This window comes from Phaethon lepturus, unplaced genomic scaffold (genome assembly GCF_000687285.1).
Source record: "Phaethon lepturus isolate BGI_N335 unplaced genomic scaffold, ASM68728v1 scaffold4549, whole genome shotgun sequence".
In the NCBI taxonomy this organism is placed as follows: domain Eukaryota; kingdom Metazoa; phylum Chordata; class Aves; order Phaethontiformes; family Phaethontidae; genus Phaethon; species Phaethon lepturus.
The window spans coordinates 11,419-30,223 of record NW_010564021.1 but is presented as its reverse complement, the minus strand read 5'-3'; the positions used below and the strand labels follow the sequence as shown (position 1 = coordinate 30,223).

Below are 18,805 nucleotides of genomic sequence, written 5' to 3'. Positions count from 1 at the left end.
AAGATCTGCCAGCTCTGTTCTGCTCCCTTATGCCTGAGGGCAGTTTCCCAGGGCGTCTATAATAGACTCACTCCCTGAAGATCTCTATTGCTGCTTTTTGAGAGCTACAAAATAAGGTGCAAGCACTTAAAATGAGGTAAATGTGAGACTGTATTTCTTTGTCTGTGATATCTCCGTTTTGAAATAAACTGCAAGAGAGGCTTGTGTCATCCTTTCTTGTCTGGGAAAAAGGGTTAGAAGTCTGAGGTGACATGACAGCTCACAAGTCTGTGCTTTAGTTACTCAGAAGCTCTCAAAGTTGTAGTATTTAAAAAATGTGTACGATTCTGCCCGTATTTTACTAGAGTCAATATAAGCTGAATAGTTTCTTCTTTTATTACAAAAAAAGCCAAACCACTGCCGGCTGAAAAGCTTAAAATATATTGAGTTCATTAATGCTGTGTCAGAAGATTTGAAACTTTTTTGAGCTAACCTGATGTCATATTGCAGGTTTTCATATCTTTTCTTCATTTGCCTGCAGCCTGTCAGAATGATTCCAGTGAGCAACTGACAGAAGCACTTTGCAAAGTGTTTTGTATATATGCATCAATATAGCAATGTTTTTTAATGCTTTTTCACATATCTTTCTGATCCTGTTCTCCTATATTGTCAATTCTGATTTTCTAGAAAGAAATCCAGACGATGCGTCTGCTTTCACAATGCTTGGTTATTTGAATGAGTATCTGCATCTAAAAAGACAGGCAGCAGATGCCTATGAGAGGTAAACTATACACTCTGAAAAAAGTTTACTGGTAGAAGCTGCTTGCCCTCTTGTTTCATGCACCAGCTGAAAAACTTAAGGGTTTTTCTTTTCCTTTAGTAAACCTTACTTCGTTGATTCAACAGTGTACTTTAAGGGGAGGTGTGGGGATGTTCTTATATCAAATTTGGAAATGCAGAACACAGAACTGGAGAAGTAAAGGCATTGCAAGGCTTGCATGTCTTAATAGGACATCTAGCTAATTCACAGTATGGTATTTAAGTGAAATTTTGGGGGTGGGTAAGCTTGGTTTTGTTTTGGTCTCTACCCCATTCTAATCAATGGAGGTGGTTGGGCTTTTATTTTGTTTTTTTCTTCCCTTTCCAAATGGTAGGGGGAGGTGGTGAAGGAAACCATGTTTGATGGACATGTTTGCTGATGCATTAAAATGGTCAAATAGGCTCTGTTTGTGGTTAATTAGCATAGAAAATCTTTTGCATAAAAAGTTTGTCCTTTCTGCTCTGAGAACTATTGTCAAAATATGCATGTTATAGTCAGATGGTAATTCTTCTTAACTGCGGTTATTTTCAGGGCAGCTTCATTGCTGAAAAACACTGGGGATACTGAGAAATACAATACAGCAATGCAAAACTATGGCAGGTCACTGTGGTAAGTGTTTGTTGCCATGTTTTCCCAGCCTCTAACTTCAGCTTTGGATATAGTGAGCGCAATGGTGCAAAACATGGCTAAGGCTGAAAGATGAAAGACAGTTGCTAAAAATAATCTATTAAACATCATTCTTAATTGTCAACAAGTTTGACTGAAACTTCTATGTCCTCCAGAAATGGGTAGCGTATTTAAAAAAAAAAAAATCACATTGCAAGGAATTGCTGTATGTCTTCACAGTTTATAACATACCAGTAATTCCCTTATCCTTCACTCAATATTTAAGTGCCTTAATATAGTCTACACAATGTAGCTGTTTTATGGACTCCAGAATAAATTGGGGGTTTTTTACAATCTCCACACTTGAGATATGTAGTAGGCTTAGTCTGAATAAGATAGCTGCCTCAAGGTTTATTTGAAATCCCTTCTACGTGCCCTTTGAATTTTTATTGACTGTACAACCTGAAGCATGTGGCGTTGGGGTGTTGTGTACATGTATGTGATCTGTCTGCTGATGACACACTCTGCTGCAATCCTACTCACAATTCTAAGTTCCCTTCATGATTCGCTTCTGGTTCTCGGGGGATGCAGGACACAAGTATTAACAGATGAAGACTTTGAAACTTCTCTTTGATATAAGGTAGCTCAAGCTCTGCTAATTAGATACTTGTCAGCTCTCTAGGGAAATGTCATATATTCTTAAGTTCCTGTACATGGCACTGGAACTTCTAGGCTGTGATAATGTGATAATTCATTCTTTAACTTCAGGGAATATTTTAGAAGCAACTTTACAGCTTCCTGTAGTCTCACATCCAACCTGTATGCGTGGTGATTCCTGTGTGCAACTTACACAAGAGCAAAGCTCCAGTAATTAATAACTAGTGATAATAAACACAATCCTGTATAATTTCTTCCATAGTGGTCTTAGAACAAGAGTGCTGTGTCTCTGTATGTGCACTTGCCTGTCTGTGTGCATGCGTATTTTGATTTGCTTTTTCATGTCTCTCCTTTGCTATTTTCTCCTGCTCCATTGTGTTGACCATGAAGTGACATCCTAATATATAGCTGTCATGCAGATGGGGAGAGCTTTTTTTTGTATCAATTATTCTTCATGCAACAGATAGTTGGAGAGAGTAACTGCTCTAACTGAAGGAGGGTGGGGAATATTGCCCATTATTGTCCTAATCTTGACCTTTTCCAGGTGTCTGCTTAAAACTGCTGCGGAAAAGAAGATACCGGTGTGCAAGGAGAGCTTATCTGAATCATAGCAGCTGTTGATACATCCTTCGTACCAGTGACTGTTTTTGTTTTTACAGTGCCCTTGGTCAGTGTGATAAGGCCATTGAGGTTTACACATCAACACCCCTAACTGAGTTTGATGGCATTGTGGGGATAGCATTAGCCTACTTCAAGAAAGGACTGTTACAGGAAAGTATCAAAGGTAACCATCTGCCTAAATCAGAGCATTATGGGAAACTTCTCTTGAGATTAATCTTAACAAAATTTGTTTGTCTGACCAACAAAGCTGTAGTTCAGTTTATTTCACTCTTTCGGTCCTAACGCATAAGTACAAATTCTACAACTATGTTAATCATTAGGCTGTTCAGCAGAGTGCTAGAACTAGTCAAATGTACAAAGAGAAGCTACGTTTCTTCAAGTGTTTAATTCTTGTGCATTAAGCTGTTGTGCTCTTACTTCCCTTGTTCCCAAATGAAATGGTGTTCCTGAAAAAATCAGACCTGGGCAGGAAATTAATGTGTTGTTCAGAGCACTTTAGTGATAAATGTAAGTGCTGTATTGTTATGTTCTGCAATGCTAAGATGTGAGACTTCACAAAAAGGTATACTGGATTGTCAGTGTAGAAGTGTAAGCACTTGCAAAGGAGGAGCCAGCTTAGCATTTTAAATAACTCTTTGTTTTTAATTGGAGTGATGTGTGCCCATCTGAAGTACTATTTCATAATAACAGAAGAGTATTTATACTGTGTTCTTTCAGGCTTTTTCTGGATATGACAATACTGCTTTTCAGTTCTGTTTCCATTTCCTACATATTAAACAACTCCCAGGCTCCAAACAGCACTGTAAATCTGGTGTTTCCTAACATACAGTTACTTCCAAAATCTTAGTCAACTTCTTTTGTCTTCTGCCTATGATTTGAGGTGTGAAAATACAGTGAACCTGAAACCAAAGTGTCCCTGTGTAGGTGTTCTAGTACCCTGCCTTTCTAGAGGCTTTATAAACTTCATATTTTTTTCTCCTACTTCAATTCTGAGTCTTGACTTTTTACCAGCCTATGAAAAAGCCTTGTCTGTTGCTGACTCTGAGCAAGATAAAGCACATATCCTGACTGCCTTGGCAATAATAGAGTATAAACAGAACAAAGTGGATGCTGCAAAGGCACTGCTGTTTAAATGGTGAGTGGAGGGGATAATAATCAGTATATGATGTTTTATTGTACTGCTGAATCCTCAAATTTACTTTTTGGGGGATCTCAGGTGGACATTTTCTTTTTGTGTTGCAGAGTAAAATTGGGAGTGGATACAGTGTTCTTTTAAGCTTTTTCATGTGATATATCTGTCTTGTTTTATGACCTATGTCTTCTTCCATATTCTTAAACCAGTATGGAGTGGAAAGATTAGTGGGCTGTGCAGTTTGAATGTCTACTATCCTTGCATGGTAGTTTTAATAGGTTTATCTTTTAAAATAATACTAATTTGTAGTTGTCCTAAGCACTAGGCAATATTTTTGCTCTTTAGCTGTAAGAAATCTGGATAACTAATGAAAACAATTTCAGTTTAAATAGTCAGAAATCTCCATAACAATTGTGTTCCAAGCATCATAGACAAGGACAATCTTGTAGCTTCCCCATGAAAAGAAACAGATCTATATCAGTTGTTCACTTAAGTCATGAATGTCTTTTTTTTTTTCAGAGCTGTGGAGGCTAAAAGCCTGTGCATCATTGTTAGTCTCCTGGTAGCTATGGATTAAGAGCTAACATCTCAGCCTCTCAGGATCAACTCTGTCAATAGAGAACGCTAGTAGTGGCTGTACAGGCTCCATCCTGCCAGCAGACTTCTGAAGTTACTGAAATAGTGAAGGTCCATGATCTAGTACACTCTAAACCCTGAGTAACTGATGATTAACTAGCTAGGAACCTGATAGTTCCTACATCCTGTTAATCACAGCAGAATTCTATTTTTGTCATAGACATCAATAGTGACAGTCTTCTAGATTACGTTAATTGTGTTTAAAGAAAAGAAAAAAGTAGTAAATGGTTTAGGAAAGTAACACAATAGTGAATATGTCTAGATCTGAATTGGAAGCACAGTGCTGCAAAGGTATATGGTGGATTTTAGTAATAAAAACAAAAATGGTGCATTGTAGTCCAATAGACAGATGTCTTTATTGACTGGAATTTATGCTAGATGAGTTAAGGCAGCTTCTTGTTCAAGGTCCTACTCAGACTCTTTTCTTTTTTTCTCATGGCCAACTTGGCACAAGAGATTTTTAGCAGCGAGTATGTCTTTAGAGCTAATTTGATAGAATCCCACTTACATGTCGAAGGGCAGTGCCTTTGCACAAGGTAACGTAGCACTGGCTGTTCAAGTTTATGTTTAACAGCTCTTAGAAATTTTTCTTGGTAGGGACTGAAAACAAAACATAGAATGGGAGGTTTACGTTCTTGTCTTTATTTGAAGGCAAAAATAATCATTAGAAGATTGATTAAGAGCTTATAGTCACCTGATAAATGAAAGTTAGCAGCATTTCATTGTGTAGTTATGTGTAGGACATTACAGTGAAGTAACTCCAAATTACTGTTGATATGCATTGTTTTGTTATTTGCCTCCATTTAGTTTGTATTACAATTTATTGACTTGCCTTTATTGTAAGAACACCTTCAACTAGTACATCAGTTAAGGTCTTTGATAATGGTTGTTTGTACTGAGCTCATGGTTTTCACCAGAGTTGAAGATCAGAGGATTAACTTGAGTTAAGAGTTCTCCACCTATACTAGAAAAATTTGCTGAAAAAATCAGTAGCTATAGCTAGTACGTCTCCAATAAAATTTGGAATACTATTGATATGAGGTTAAACTGCCTGTTACAATGACATGAATGTAACAGTGCAGCTGATAGTGGTACCAAATCTAATAGATGGTGGAAAGCATGCTCTAACTACCTTATGTTGGACCAAACCTTGATGTAAACAAGTTGTAATTTCTCAGAACCTCCCTGTTCTCAGAACCTCCCTCTCAGAAAGAGCAGTAGGGCCATTTTTGGCTTCTTCCTTCCTGGATTTCTGTTGCAAAGCTGTAAACAGGCATGCTACAACTTGGATTTTGTACTAGTTATAATGTCTTCAAGAAAATAGTTGTCAATGTTACATGTTGTCTCTTACCATTCATTTTATGGCTGCTGCTGAAGGATAGCTGATGCGTCAGTCTTGTCAAGTAGTTATACACTATAAGCTTGAGTGCTGAAATGGCACATAACCACTGCTGTTTTCCATGTCCTAAGACCTCAAGGATACTGATCCAGCTTGATCCATAATCCCACAGTGAGAGGCTCCTAATTCTGTATACCATGTGTGATACATAGGAGCAAGAGGACTCAAAAGTAACAAGTACTGTAATGTTAACACTAAGTTTAATTTATGCTCCAGAACAGTGTCTCCTTTCCTCCCTCTGATTCAACAGCTCATTAAAGGAACCTAGTCCAGAAAGTCTGAAGGCTTTGTGCACGCTAGGACTGGTAAAGGAGGATGCTACACTTGCAACTGCAGCCCTAAAAGAATTACTGAAGCATGAAAAAGGGGACGATGGGATTTATGAGAGGTGCCTTATTGCATCTGCTGTTTATGCATTGCAAGGTAGAAATGTGGCAGTCCAGAGAGAAGTGTCCAGAGCAATACACACGTATGTATTTTGTCTTTCTTTAGATTGCCTTGTAAATTAATTGCTTTGATTACATTGAATAGTAAGCAAATCTCTGTTCAGGTCAGAGGGACAGGAGCTCTGGTCATATGATAGGATCTTGCGTTCTGATTTATGGGATCAAGTTTCATGGCTTGTTTGGGGTTTTCTGGTTTTGTTTTGGTGGCTTCCTTGGTAGCTAGATGAGTTCACTGTTCTATGAAAGCATTTTTCATCATATGTAGCAGAACATTCAACCTCGAAAAGTCTCTAGGGCTTTTATTTAATATTTAACAGCCTCCAAAGCTGTTCATTCCATTAGCTAAATGTCTGTGTTTAAATGTGTTTTGATTAGCCCTAGCGCTGTAGAAAGGGAGAGCTTTAATCAATGCCTTCAAGCAAGACATACCTCATAGTCTCTTCAGGTGTTTTTGGAAACTATTCTTTATGCAAATTGTTTTTCTTCAGTTGCAATTTAAATTCCTTGTTCTTCACACTATGAGAACAAGACCTGTAGTCCTAAAGTTTGTTTACTTTGTGTGAATATTGATATGCATATTGTACATTATATTTCTTTAGCGAGCAGTACAACTTCAATACTGTGATGCTTGATTTAAATTACTACCCATGTATATTTTCTACCACACTGAGTTGTTTTCTTAATAGAAAAAGATCCATTTGGGATTTATACTAACTGCCTACCAAGTCATGGAAGACCAGGTTCATATCTAAACCAGAAAGTCTAATATCCTTGTTCTTTTCCCAGTAACCCTGACAATGCTGCCCTCTGGTCTCTTCTGTCTCAACTAGTGCCACTGTATGCATCACAAAAGGCAAAAGTAAGTGCATTGCTGTAATGCATGTTGCTGTTAACACAGATTACTCAGGATGTTGTTTCTTAACTAAAAAAACACCCCACCCTTCAGTACATTCACTAGTTAATATGAAAACTTAAGGCTTACATGCATAAGCACGTAGAGGGCAATGCACAGGTACCTACTGAAGGTACATATCCAATTATTTGCCTCTTTCATGGGGTAGCAATTCTTTATCTTCTTGAAGTAAACTCAAGAAAAATCTGCTAGAATTATTCCAACAAGAAAAGGCTTTGCTATGTATAATTTTTTTGTTTAGCTTTATATACACACATACGTATGTATAAATATATATTAGGATTTATGTATGTTGAATTTAGCTAATCTAGTCAATTTCACTTCCGCATTACCTAGTGTTTCTTTGCCACTTTTATGCTTATTATTAGCTTTTATCCAAATAAATAATCTTTGTCTTAATTTATATCAATTATGTAAACAGAAATAGCACCTGAAAACAGACCCGTTCTAAAATTAGAAACACAATAAATGGATAAGCCTAATCCTGAATGTCTCTTCCTAATTCTTTATGGAGGGATTGTGCTATAGGCAAGGAAAAGATCTCGTTGTGCAAAGTTTTTGTATTTCCGATCAATGAAGACAAAAAGATCTTGGCATTACATTTTGTATAAAATCTCTTAATTAATCAGTCATATAACCAAATAAATTTTTTTTTTTTTATTCTTGCAGGGAGGAGCTGTGGCAGGAAACGTTGCACATGTGCTTGATGTAAACCAGGGAAAGGTTTGGCTTTGTTAAAATGCAGAGTGGATAATTCCATAAACAATCCTAAAATTAATTCTATCAGACCAGTTATGTTGTAGTATTAAGTCACTTTTATGTTCTGTTTTGTAGGAAGCCCTGCTGAATATTGCAGTTAACCAGTTGGCAGCGGGGTGTCACATATTGGAAGATGAGAAAAACAATCCCCTGAAAAACATTCAGAAGGCAATCCTCCTCTGTCCAGGTTACTCTTGTTCTCAAACACAGTCGTGATTTTTTTTTTCCTCATCAGAAACAAAACTATTGTTCGAACAAAACTATCTACTTTTCTGTGGTTGTTTTGTTGTTTTGGGTTGTCTGTGTATGTTCTGGGGAGAATCTTATAGCTCAAATTTTTAACTGTCATTCTAAGTTTAGACATGGAAAATTAAACCAAACAAGAAGAAAAAAATTGCTGAGTTTTAAGGCTTGTTCTGGAAATTTGGTCAATTTGTTAGTTCCTCAGCAGGAGAAAAGATAAGTATTATGTTGTATATTAGACAAAAAGGAAAAACACATGTTCCCTCAGAGTCAGTATGCTACACCAAGCAGAAGAGATTTATTCATTTAGCTTGAGAATTTGGATTGGAAATGTTCTGTTACAATATGCTGGTTATGAACTATAGGCAACTGTTCACCTATTACTAAATGGTGATCTTCACAAAATGTATGAAGTACAAATTGAGCGGGATTTTCAAGTGCTAATTTGCACTTTAATAGTGAAATACCAAAAAATTGTTTCTTACAATACCAAAATTGTAATTTTGCTCTGATGCATTAGTGTGGCTGCAAGTTAAAAATTTTAATTACTTTCCTACAGGTGCACACAAGACTGTCACTGCTATTCAAAAGCAGTATATTTTACAACTTAGTTTGTTAGATCCTCAATTGGTTTTGCTGGCAAAATTCATTATCTTTGGGATGAAAATTTTCATGGGTGAAATCTTCAACTGAGCTCTGTCCAATTCAGAACAGAGACTGCTCTTCCAAGTCATAGTTGCTTTTCACGGGGCTAGGTCAGGTTAAAGCTGATACTGGAATTAGCTGACACTAGGAATAAGTACCTATCACCATAACTTCCATCTAGTGGTCAGACAAGACTGAGTCTGTATGGCTGAAAGCTGTGGATGGCACCTTGGAATTTTTGCTGCCACTGTTACGCAGCACTAAGTGATAGCCAAGTTTAACCTGTGTAGTCAGAAGTAAACTGGCAGCTTCTGTTAGCACAGCAGTGGCTATGTGAGAAATGCATTAGTTGTCTTTAGAAGTAGTGTCTTCATCCTACAATTTGAGTTAGGGGCATCTACTTATCAGCTGCCGTGGGCTCAGCTGATGTAAGGGTCTGATTGAATTACTTGCCTTGTTCTTGCTATCTGTTATTTACAGTGTGTGGTTCCATTGATGGCTATGATTTAATGTTTAATCTGATACAGACCATTCTAAATGAACTACCAGTATATTCAGAATGGGCATGAGTTGCCTTTAACCATTCTTTTCTAGATAATCCTGCTGCCTGGGCAGTGCTAATGGCAGCCTGTCATGCTGAAAACACCGTTGTCTGCCTAAACAACACTCAGCCAAAGCGAACGGATCTAGAGATGACACTTGTATCTACAGTTTCAGCCAAAAGTAAGCTATATGAATTTTAAAGTTTAAAAAAATAAAATGAAATTGAAATGCTCTAAGTTTGCAATACTCTTCTGAATTTCAGAAACTTGTAAATAGCTGAGAATTGCTCAGTGGTGGTTTGAGCTGTAACTGTATTTTATCACATACAAATGCTAAATCCTAATGCACAGCTAGGGTGAATTACTTAATCGCAGCTTGCTTTCCCCTCCAAAGCCTCAAATGCTTTTTTAAAATAGTACTTCTGAACTCTGATGTCTAAACGGATGGATGGATGTACTACAGCCCAGGAATAATGCTTAGAAGAAAAGGCTAAAGTAGTCTTGAGTTCTGCAACTTTTCCAGTAGAGGGAAAACCTCAGCCTCAGTTTTGCTCAACGTCCGTAATGTTTTGAAAACTGGAATTAAAATTCCCTGTTTAATTGATTGTTCTCAAACCATTAACTCAGATGGTGTATTCTTTTTTTCCCTTCTTCTTGCTTTTAATTTTGACCATCTCTTAATGTTCATACTAATGAAGGAAGCCGTGTCAGGTTAATACTCCTGAAAGGTCTCCCTTACCAGATCTAAAGCATATGATATGGTATGACACTACAGCATATACAGTAATCTGGTTAAGTGTTTTATCTGTTTTTGCAGCTGGAGAAAATAACCTTCCACGTAATTATATGAAGACTCTTGAAGACTGGTGTCTATGTCAAGCTATTACCAGTCTAGAGGAGGCTGGCAAACTCTCAGAAGCTGAAGCTCTTTGTACCAAGGTATGGTGGCATCATACTGGCAGGTTCTGGTAGAATTATATAGAAATTGTGATTTGTGTGCATTTTAGAAAAGGGTGGTCTTTGAATTAGCAACTGTCTGTTCCATCAGAGCTACAAGATGCTATAGTTGTTGGCATTTTCTCTCCTCCCCAAGCTACTTACTCTGCAACACCAAAACTGTGTTAATAGTTGAAAACAAGCAGTGTATGACATGATACAGCTAAATCTGGCCTTCCTACCTTTATTCATTAACCTAGTATTAAGCAAAACATTACAGAAATTCAAGGCAACAAGTCCAGGTAGGAGACTTGCAGGGGACTTAAATGCCTTCTGCTCTGTTGTGTTGGTACTCCATTTCATATCAACAAGTAGATGCTACAAGTTTAATTATTAAAAAGAAAAGTCTTGAGGCAACACAGCTGGGGAAGGGGACTGGGGTGTTAACAAGCCTCAAGTGTATGTTTCATGTGTTCATGAACAGAAGACTTGGCAAAAGATAAGCAAAAAACCAGTTGGACTCAGCAGCAACATCCCTGACTTTGATTAAGGACAAAGACTAAGCCCATGCAAATGTGCTCCTTGCTTGTGGCATTTCTGTATTAATGGGGAGGGGTGTTTAAAAAAAGCACAAAACAAAACCAAAACAAAGAAATGAACCAGTGAACGTGCTGGTTTTCTAGGGAGAAGTACTTTGTTTGCTTGGTGAGGAGGTGTTTTTTCTTTTCTGGCCAGCATGTCTACTCACCTGTCTTACAAGAATTTGAGATTTCTAGACATAGAAAGTGGTATTTGGGCATGGGGGAAGGCGGGGTTTGTTAGGTTGTTGTTAGTTAAATAGGTTGGGGAGAGGACAGTCAGTGCCTGCAACTTGTAAAGAAACAAGAGTAATACTCTATGGTACCACAAACTCTCATTGACAGTTTTGGACCCCGGGATTCTCAGAAAGCAGTATAACTGGGGATGATGAGTCAGGCGCTGCAGTCGTTCAATTTGAGACAGGCAACATGATTCCACACTTGTTAATGCGGGAAAATTGCAGCAAATAGTAGCAGCTTCTTATTGTGTTTCAGAAAGTCTCTGCTTGTCCATGCATTCTTCGCAAAGCAGCAGCTTGTTAAGGACTCACAGTCATGTTTTGTTTTTTAAAAAAATGTGTGAAAAGTACAAGTGTTTCTTAGAAGAGAACTGGTTTGAGTTACAATTCTTGGAAGTATTGTGATCTGAACAGGTAAAATTAAATGCAGTGTGACTTGCAGAAGCTTCACATGCTTCACCTGAGAAGGATAAAGCAACAGATGGCTAGTGTTTTGTCTTTTTGTGTGAGTTTGTTCCGAAAAATACTGTATGGGTATCTGCTGTTGTTGAACAGAAAACTCTTAGTGAAGTGCTTCTGTTCCAGTGAGAATAAAGCACCTTGGCTCGGAGAACTGAAATTGCTTGGAACATACTCAAGGTCACTTTTAGCCACAGGACAGTTTTTTGCCTCCGTTAGCCCAAAAGTTGTAATTATTATGAAATCAAAGGAGAACTAGAGGTCTGCCGTTTACCTATCTATCTTTCAGAAACCTCTAAGGATAGGACATACACAAAATTTATGATAGACTTCAGATGTGTTTTGACAACAGAAAAAATGCTATCTATTTTCATGTGTCAATTCCTGGAACGCTCCTTTGTGCAGAGTAGGAGGAAAATGCCATGTTGCAAGCATCCTGAGAATGCTTTCAATGCTGATTTCTGTAAAGACTGAAATGAAAAAATCGAAGTATATTCTGATATTTGGAAATTATAATTCTGATGCCATGTTGAGCCTTGCTTTCATTTTAGGGCTTAAAAAGCTGCCCTGAGCATCCAGCTCTGTTTTTGCTCTTGAGACAAGTTCAGTGTAAGCAGCTGCAGCAGTCTCACAAAGAACTTCCAGACACTGTCCTGGAGGAGCTTCACAAGGCAGTCATGACCACTTCAACTTCAGTTGCAGCTTGGCAAGTAAGTCTGGATCCTCTCCCTGACTTTGGTGTGCTGCTTTATAAGTGGGTGAGAGTTTGTTTCACTGTTTGCTTTTATTTGTCCACCGACAGCCAGTGACAGGAAAAACAGCTTATATTCAGTTCATTGTAAAGTTGTGACACGATGTTAACTTTCTTTAATAGTTAAATAATAGAGACTGCTCATAAGAAACAAGCAAACATAGAGGCAGGGGAATTAAAAACTTGAGATAAACCCCTGGCACCTGTGTCTTTGTGGACCTGTGACTTGACATGTGAGCAGAAACCAGTAAAGTATTTCATAACCCATAAAATAGATGGAAGTAAATGGTGGCCTAATGTAGTAATATGCAATTCCATATTCACAGTCTGAAAACCTGAATAAGTTTCTTACTCTGCAATCTCCTGACATTAGATGTGATTGAGTGAGTTGAATCTGCAGGGAAGAGAAATCACTCCCAGTAACAGTGTTGACTCGCTCCCTTCCATGGCATCACGAGAGACCATTTTTAGTTAATACGAAGGTGCTATAACTCACTTCGTATGTTGCTTCTGTGAGACAATCTGAGAAGTCTGTCTCACACATGCCAAGAGATCTTTCTGATGATGCAACGTATATATTTATTTATTTCCTAACCTTTGCTGCTAGTTACAGTTTTTTTCTCTTCCTATACCAATGTTGTTAGCAGCACATTGTTTAGAAAAAGTCCGTGAACTTTTCGAGTCCTTTATGTAGTTGCAGGACTTACGGTGCTTCCTCTGCCTGTTGAACAAATAAAGCCCTGTTTGTGCTTAAGGTTCACTGACGTAGATGTCAGTCTTAGAAAATCAGTGCAAGGCTGCTGTAGAGTTCATTAGCTCACTTGTTAGAAGGCTGCAGATCCTTCCCCCATTCTGGAACATACGAGTATCATTTGTGGAAAGGTGCTTTTTTTGATGCATTTTTCTTTGGCCTGTGAGACTCCATCTTTCTTAACTGCAGAACTCATTCATATTGGATTTACAAAATATGGGGGCATGCAAGACATGATTGTATCCTCTATTTTATTAATATATTTTGAAAATTGAATTAGGGCTTATATACAGCCTTCAAGCATCCATTGCATAGCCAAGTGTCATCTTGCTTACAAGCAGGGAGAAGTGAACTGGAAGTATGTGTGGCTTGGGGCAGGGAAGGGTTGTTGTATTTTTTTTTTTTTTTTTAATCCAAGCCACAGATAACATACCTCTGAGAAGCTCTTTGCAGTCTTCAGTTAAAGAAAATATCTTTCAGGGCTCAGATAGCATTCTGAAAAAGCCTGGCTGCCACATCTGTTCCTAATGGATAGATCTATGCTTTTATGTTTTCTGTCTCTAGACTTCCTAAGAGTTTGATAAATGTTTTACTCAGAAGTATCCATCATGATGCCTTACATTTTTACTAAGCTAGAGGGGCCATTGACTTTGCTTTTTGCTTAAGTTTTTGGCTTTTGTCTAAAAGGTTGTTTTGCAAGATTTAGGAGTGCTGCTAAACTCCTGACCTAATAACTGTTCTACTTTTTGTGCTGTGGCTTACCAGGGAAATAGAGAAAAAGCTGATCTGGCAGAGCTGCCATTGTTCTTTTGCATGAGGATTCTTTTCTTCACATGTTGAGTGCTAGATATCTTCAGCTGCAAAGAACTGAGGTCAAGGAAAGCTTTTCTTTCTGCACATGAATGAATGTTTTACTTTAGAAAGCAGTGCTGCAGCTTGTTGTCAAGAGTGCAGAATCTCACTCGTGCTAATAAATACTTTCTAGTGTGTCTCTTAATGATAAATAATTTCTATGCATCAGAAAGGGTTAAGAATTTTGCCTTTTCTTACACCAGGCAGTCTGGTGTAAGTCTTTCACCTGGCGAAATCTAAGGACCTTTGCTTAAAAGGAAGGGATTTTTTTTTTAATAAGAAATTGCTTTGTTTGCTGGGTGATCCAGCAAAGAATATTTCTAAGTGTGGCCTATGCATATCATGTACATGTCGGGGATTTGCAAACTTGTGGCTGCCTCTGCTTCAAAAAAATGTGACATGACTACAGAATTAAAGAGGGAGGAGTTAGAATCATTTTTCTCCTTTCCATGAGCAAATCCAGGACGTCTTGTGCTGGTGGAGCAGGCAGCAGGAGCATGAAACTGCACAAATCCTAGTGCCTACTTCCTTAGCCCCATCTAGCACCTCCAGCATGAGCCTGCTGGGTCAGAAACTGTGTAGCCCAACCCATTATCTTATTAGCTCACATTGTAATGTCTTTCATGTTCCTGGCACTACTCGATGGGCTGGAAAAGCCTTTATTCCAGAGGTAAAATTATCTTTTCATCTCTACAGAACTTTTAGAGACAAATGAGGCACCACACAGTGCTCTTCTAGTTTGAAGGATGACTTTCACAAAGCCAGTTGTGTTACCTGTGAGCAATCTCCAGATTAAGGCAGCTGTGACACAGTTGTCCATGGATGCTTAAGGGAACTCCAGAATAATGTACAGTAGTGAGGTGTACTGCCAGCTCTGCAGCAGACTACATTTTCCTGCAGGGTGGTACACAGTATGTTGTTGGAATGAGGGCTGGGTGGGTGGTGGTGTTTTAGCTAATAGTATGCTGTGGTACTCTCATAGATTGGACTAAATTATATTACCTAATGGATGTGTGTTTTGGTGGCTCTGTAACTGATTTTGTTGGATGTTTATTTTCAGTGGCTGGGAAACATTTATCAGTCTCAAAGAATGATGATTGGAGCAGAGATGTGTTACAGAAAGAGTCTGCAGTTGGCATCACAGCAGGGCAGCTGGAGTGGGAAGTTATCCAGTCTGCTCAGGCTAGCTATGCTTGCACTGGAAACCTGCATGGTAGGATAATCAAAATTATGCATGATTTAACAGGAGCTCATGGGATGTAGAGCTTCTGCAGTTTTTAAATGAAGCCCCTGCTTAAATGACTTTACATTTTATGAATAACTAGAGAATAAAATGAGACTGCAAGGCTTGGTGGCTGTTCTTAGAAGGCCTCTTTGTAAGAAAGGTTACTGTGAAATAATCACATAGAACCACTGTACATAAAGAGGCTAACTTGTTCAGTGAGGCTTATTTCTGTAATAGCAGATTCAGTCTGATCCAAATGGACGTACCGTTCAAGTCTCTGTCCTCTTGTTCAGACAATTGCCTTAATAAATGTTTTCCCTGCACTCAGGCCTGGAGCCTTCAGTCAAGTTTCAAGTAACTTTATGCTGTATGGTCGTTTCTAGATATGGTGCCTTGCCTTGAAGTATAAAGACAATGTAAGGAAAGTGTATCTCCTGGTATAAAGAAAATTACTCTACTCCTTGTACCAAGGGGCCAGGTGAACATAACTCAAAATCTTGGTGAATGTCTATTCCCTTTCAGTGTTGTCACTCTAGAAAATTGAATTGCACTACCAGACTTCTTTAAAGCCTGGTGTAAAAGGTAGATACTGGTGTGATCTTGGCTAATGCTTTTTCATGTATTTTAACAGATGATGGAGCTAACAGCCATAATCAAAACCAGGCAAAGGAACTGCAGATATCCTGAGTGCTTATATAAGAAAAGGGAGGCAGTTTTACCAAGGATAGAGCTGCAAAGCTGTTGCTGCTGGTGGGGAAGAGAATCCCCCTCAGTGTAGACAAGCCATATGCTTCAAAAGGCAGAATTTGTCAAGTGATGGGATTTTTCCTCCCGTGATTCTTCTGTCCATTTTGTAGTGGTCTGCTCCCTGTTTCCTATAGCTCCTAAATGTCTCCACAGGCTGCAAAGTACCTTCTAACTTAATTGATATTACTTCTTCAAATGCTGGCCTGAATTGCCTAAGAATATACAAGACTTTGTTTAAAAATGTAATTAGTATGAATTTGATTATCTCATCTCTACTTTTTGCATGAGCAGAGCAGCTGATCAGTGGATTTCTGTTCGGCCTCTAATCTGTACTGACTTAATGAAATGCACAAAAGCCTGGTGAAAACCTTGCTCAGATCCAAGAAAGCTCTGTTTGAAAATTGCTTGCCTCCCAATTATCTGTCCAAATGAAAATTTGGGCACCCTTTCAAGTACGGTAGTTTGAATGCTATCCAGACACAATGGGGATAAGATGACTTTTCTTAAGCCAGAATTTACAGGGATTGGCTCAATAGTTGCTCTATTAGGTAATTACCATCTTGGAGTTTGTTTTTACTTGTGGTAAAATATGATGTCACTTTTGGGGATGAATTCTACATTCTAGAATAGATGGGAGGAAAATTTACAAGCCGAAGAGCAAACAAGTGTTTGTGATTAAAACAAGCATTACTAAAACATCTATGGAAAAAATAAAAAGGTTCTTTGCATAAACGAGCAAGTAGAATGATGGCAAGGCTGGTCCTAGAATACTTAACGTGACTTTTCCAGGCTCTTCTAACCACTGTTTGGTTGAGGGTTTTAGGTTTTTTTAAGAAATGTCTTTCTAATTTTATATAAATCAGAACAGCTTGTATTAAACTTGCTCTCTAGAATGCTGCAAACAAAAACTGATTTTCACTATACACTAAATAAAGCTCTTTCCTTTTTTCTTTTTATATTTATGGGTTTTTTTCTTTTTCTTTCTTTCTGTTTTCTTACTTTCTTTTTTTATTTTTCTTTCTTTTCTTTTATCATAGGCTAATATGTCAAATGAGCACTGGCCATCCTTGGTTCAAGAGGCAACAACTGAAGCTTTGAAACTTTCTTCTTGCCCCCTGGCAGCTCTTCTACAAGCACTGCTACAGTATAATCGCAAAATGGGAGCGAGGTATGCATGGTCTTTTACGTTTAAAGGGCACACACTGTCTAAAAGTACGAGCAGTCATTATCCCCAAATCTAACTCCAAGAATAAAAAGAAAATTAAAAACAGGAATTAATTATTGAAGGAGTATGGCAGTTAAAAGGCGGGGGGGGGAAGGGGTTAGTAGCAGGAAGCAGCAGAATTTTCCTCCTTTTCTCAACAAAAACCATATATGACCTTCATACCAAAGAAAAACAGCTGTAGGAAACTTTTATTTTAATGGTATGTTACAGGAATAAATTAATCAGGAAGACTATACATTCTCAAAGGTTTTATTAAATAGCACAGTGGAAACAGATATCATTACCCTATCTACTTCTGGGATTCATTTTGATCCTGAATGGGCTCACAGTCAAAGTTTGTGTTCATTTGCAAAAAAACAGGTACGCATTGTGGCTTTTTGAGGAAGGGGAGGAAGGTTTGGGGGAGAGGGGCTTGGAAGCCTCCTACTTTGTGAGTTTGTTCATTAAGTCTAGTTTGTCTTTTACAGTATTTTTGCTTAAACTATGGAAAATTGGAATATTCTTGGTGTTTCTGTTAATAATTTCACCTGGTTTTATAGATAATTCTAACAAACTGTTTTACTTTCTCTGTGGGCTTTTACAAAGGTGACAGGCAGCCTAATGTGATTGAGTGGTTGTCAATTACAACAAAATTGCCCTTCAAACTTATTTAGTCAATTAAAATCAGTCTTACTACGATTTCAGATATTAACTTATATGAACACTAAGGTATATCACAAGATCTAATTGATTTGCCTAGTGTCTCAAAGTCCTGAAACAAGAAAGTAATCTTAAGTACAAATAGCAAACAAAAAACAGATGTAACCTCTCAACTGCCTGTTAAATCACAATGTACTGGAAAATTACACTGGTATAGAAAGCAGAATTCTTAAAACAAGACCCAAAGCTGATTGAGTACCAGTGAATGAATATGACATCCTTAAAATTAATTGCCAGTTTTTACCAGACTTCTAATGACATGGTGAATTTGGAAATGTCTTGGTTAGGCGTAAGCTGGTGATGTTGGAAGTTTCAGCCAAACAGGATTTTAGACTCTGTATAATACTCTATTCCAATTTCCTTCTCTTCTGCAATTTCACATCTTGCTTTTGTGTTTGCAGGAACTGCAGTACCTTTTGTGAGTGACTGGATTAAATATATTTGTGTATAACATTAAATTCTGTTGGGATTATTAAGATTTGTTGTAGTACCTGCTTCTCTCAGGTGCAATATCTTCAAAAAGATGTATTTCATAGCTCTTGTACAGCAGGTATTCTCCTGTTTTGGTTCAGAAGATCACATACTGAAATCAGAGATTGTGCTGAGTTCAGACAGCATGATGATTATCATGTTATTGTAGCAGTCATATAATTTGCTACGTCCATCTAATTTGGGTTACTTGCTAGTTAAAGCACTAACTTGAGTGTAATATATTAAGCATAACAATGGTGGCAGTATTCCTTAGCGTTCTGGATGCATCTATGTAGGAAACAAAGGAACGTACGATGCTGCTCCCTTACTTTCTTGCCTGGTGCGGAAATAAGGACCTTCCCTTATATTACTCTGGATCATTGTTGCATACTCTGGATACGGGTATGTTACATGCTACGTAATCAGCTGCATTTGATTTTGGATTATGTTTTGGTTATGCTTCTAGGGAGACTC

The 18,805-nt window shown here is 38.0% G+C and overlaps 1 protein-coding gene across 1 annotated transcript in view; it reads left to right on the top strand.

The window, feature by feature from the left end:
- Positions 1-596: 596 nt before the first annotated feature.
- The window catches only part of LOC104626722 (tetratricopeptide repeat protein 37-like), a 19,960-nt gene continuing 1,751 nt past the window's right edge, over positions 597-18,805 (top strand). Inside the window, exons 1-14 of the mRNA XM_010294719.1 lie at positions 597-760; positions 1,331-1,408; positions 2,722-2,846; positions 3,695-3,818; positions 6,101-6,319; positions 7,083-7,155; positions 7,879-7,932; positions 8,044-8,155; positions 9,451-9,579; positions 10,216-10,337; positions 12,162-12,320; positions 15,025-15,177; positions 16,974-17,104; positions 18,798-18,805. The exon at positions 18,798-18,805 is cut by the window's right edge and continues 131 nt beyond it. Of these exons, the coding sequence (XP_010293021.1) occupies positions 597-760; positions 1,331-1,408; positions 2,722-2,846; positions 3,695-3,818; positions 6,101-6,319; positions 7,083-7,155; positions 7,879-7,932; positions 8,044-8,155; positions 9,451-9,579; positions 10,216-10,337; positions 12,162-12,320; positions 15,025-15,177; positions 16,974-17,104; positions 18,798-18,805 (1,651 nt within the window). The remainder of the gene's footprint in view (positions 761-1,330; positions 1,409-2,721; positions 2,847-3,694; positions 3,819-6,100; positions 6,320-7,082; positions 7,156-7,878; positions 7,933-8,043; positions 8,156-9,450; positions 9,580-10,215; positions 10,338-12,161; positions 12,321-15,024; positions 15,178-16,973; positions 17,105-18,797) is intronic.